The following is a 3,078-nucleotide window of genomic DNA, read 5'->3' as shown; positions in this document are numbered from 1 at the left end:
AGAGAAAGGAACTGTACAAAAGCTATTGTAAAAGTCTAGCTAAGAGATGATGGGGGATCAGTTTAGGTATTAGCAGTAAGAATAGAGAGGAATGGGTGAATTGAAAAATATTGCAGTGTTAGAATTAACTGATAAATAGCTAATTATATATGTTGAGACTTAGGGGGGAGTTGAAGATGCCTCTCAAATGTTAAACCTGAGGTATTAGGAAAATAAGAATGACATTACCAAAAATAGGGAATTCTTATGATATTGCTGAATGAATTAATGAAAATGTGTTGCTTTCTCCAATTAGTATGTATCATTATTAGTATCACCATTACTACTTATAATAATACCATTATTAATAATAGTAAAATCACTGTTAGTATTATTCTAACTGTGCAATATCCCTCATGTAAAGATAGATATAGATATAGATCTATGTCTATATACATATGTGTATGTGTATGAGTATATATATGTGTATGTGTGTATCTTCTTTCTCATTCATCCTTTCAGTTCTGTCCCTCAGTCATCTCTTCTCTCTGTGTGACTAATCTCCATAGATATCCAATGTTATATATATCACAATTATTCTGTTTCCCCCAAGTCTATTTCTAGTTGCATCTACCACTTAAAAGAGGTATATAAGAGACAAAAGAGACGTAAAATTACATAAGGAGTATTGACTTTATATGCATACTTCAAAGGAAGGGAGGGAAGAAAAAAGGAATGAAGGAAGGGAAGAGGGAGAGGAGTGGAGAAAAGGGGAGGGAAGAAAGGAGGAAGGAAAGAAGAAATAAAGGAAAGAGACAGAAAGAGAGAGAACACATAGGTTAAGTGCTAAGAAGATAATCCCTACCTTCAAGGAGTTTACATTCTCATGGAGAAAGAACATAGAGGGATGCTTAAAAAGCAAAAGATGGTACCCGTCTCAGGGGTTGTAGAGAGAGGGCACAGTGAGGAAGTTGTAGGAAATGGTAATGACATGGATATCTAATTCCTGGGAATAATAGGCAAAAAAAAAAAAATCACCTATCAGAGGGAGTGGGATCTAAGAAAAAAATACAAATTTCTTGTATAAAAGAGCTCCTCTTTTGTATGTGCCTTCAGATTGCACATCAGCCTCTTACTATAGCTACAGAAGAAAGAAACGTCTTTCTTTGTTGCTGTAGATAAGCCACATTCCATATCTATGACTCAATTTATTTAAAAGGTATCCTTTCCAAATGTTAATGAAACTTTGATGTCTTCTAATCAAAGGACAGGAAGGACATTCTGTGGCATTCTAATGTCTTTAAGTTAATCATTCTAGCTTTTTTTAAAGAACTAATGTTAAAAAAATAACCAATGCAATTCCCCAATTAAATAATAATAAACTCAGAAATGGCCTTCCCCTGGGTGATGGTCCTAGAGGCATATAGAAATATATACTGAAGGACTACCATGTTCAAGGAAACAAGGATTTTCTGATTCTTAGTTTATGTTTTTCCAGAACCTTGGTTTTTACCCAGCAACCTTCTCACTGCTCCTTTAACATCTTTGTTCCTTAAGGTGTAGATTATGGGATTGAGGGTGGGGGTGACCACAGTATAGAAGAGGGTAAGGAACTTGCTCCGATTCTGAGTATACTTATTTTTGGGCTGGATATAGACAGCAATTATAGTTCCAAAGAATAAGGCAACTACAACCAAATGAGAGCCACAGGTACCCAAAACTTTCTGACGCCCTTCAGCTGACTTTATCCTCAATGTGGTCCTAGCTATGCATCCATAGGAGACCAGGATAAGGCCCAGAGGTATTACAACATAGAGGATAATGGCTATACAAAGTTCATTTTCCATGAAGGTGGTGTCTACAGCAGCAATTTTAATCAAGGCTGGCTCCTCACACATAAAATCATCCACCCTGTGGTGACTGCCAAGAGGCAATTGAAAAGTCAATACTGACTGAACCAAGGACTCTATGAAACCACTGGCCCAGATCACAACTGCCAACTGTTTGAGAAGTCTTGGGTGCATGATTATGGCATAGTGAAGGGGCCGGCAGATGGCAATGTAGCGATCATAAGCCATGACAGTCAGGAGAACACACTCAGTGGAACCCAGGCCCAAAGCCACATACAACTGAATCACACAACCAATGTAAGTGATGCTCTTATCAGGACCCCCAAGGTTCCATAGCATCTGAGGGATAATGCTGGTGGTGAAGCAGAGATCCAGAAAGGAAAGGTTGGAGAGGAAAAAATACATGGGAGTGTGGAGTTTAGGGTCCAGGTAAGATACCAGGATGATGGTTGTATTCCCCACCAGGGTCAAGATATAAAAGATGGAGATGATAAAAAGGAGGACCATTTCCAGTTGGGGCTGGTCAGAGAAACCCAATAGGACAAATCCTACTGGGCTGCTCTCATTGGTCCTTTCCATTGTCTCTTAACTGTGAGTCTCCTGCCATTCATCATTCTTGTGTGTCATCCTGTGGAAAGAATACCAGAAAGTTTCAGTGAAAGGTAGTATATTTGTATGTTGATGCAGTGGTGGCTATATAAGCAGATAGGTGGTTAGAAATCAAAGTGATAAACATGGACAGCAAAGTAGAGAGAACCTGGTTGCATCACTAAGCAGATAGGATGCAGAGTTGTTAGTGAGAGTGAGATGTGTGGAAAGACATAGCTAGGCAAAGGAAACAATTCAACAAACTTTTTTTTCATTAAGCATCTTCTATATCTTATAATAAGAAGGGATGGAAGAAAGGAGAAAGGAAGGGAAAGCAGTACAGAATAAAATGCTAGGTAAGATCTTTGACATAGACCCTGATTCATATACAAAATGAAAGATACAGTGAGATACTAAGGAATAGAGACAAAACCTGTAATCCATAGTGAAGAAATTCCCTCTGACAATTTACGTCACCATGTTATTTGCAACTTAGAAAACTGCCTAGAACACTATAGGTTAATTGACTTATATGGGTCACACAACCAATATATATCAGATGCAATCAACCAAGGTCTTCATGGTTTTAAACCCAGACTAACCTCTGTTATAGCTGCCTCAGTAAATGGACACGTTGTCCAAAAAATAAATTCATCAGGAT

General features: G+C 38.0%; 1 protein-coding gene across 1 annotated transcript; it reads right to left on the bottom strand.

Moving 5' to 3' along the window:
* Window positions 1-1,463: 1,463 nt before the first annotated feature.
* On the bottom strand, window positions 1,464-2,408 carry LOC122756081 (olfactory receptor 2G3-like). The gene has a single exon (XM_044005184.1). The coding sequence runs from the start codon at window positions 2,406-2,408 to the stop codon at window positions 1,464-1,466; it is 945 nt and encodes a 314-aa protein (XP_043861119.1).
* Between the last annotated feature and the right edge of the window lie 670 nt (window positions 2,409-3,078).

Source organism: Dromiciops gliroides, chromosome 4, assembly GCF_019393635.1.
Source record: "Dromiciops gliroides isolate mDroGli1 chromosome 4, mDroGli1.pri, whole genome shotgun sequence".
NCBI classification, from domain to species: Eukaryota; Metazoa; Chordata; class Mammalia; order Microbiotheria; family Microbiotheriidae; genus Dromiciops; species Dromiciops gliroides.
Note: the sequence above shows the minus strand (reverse complement) of the source record. Positions and strands in the feature narration are given on the sequence as shown.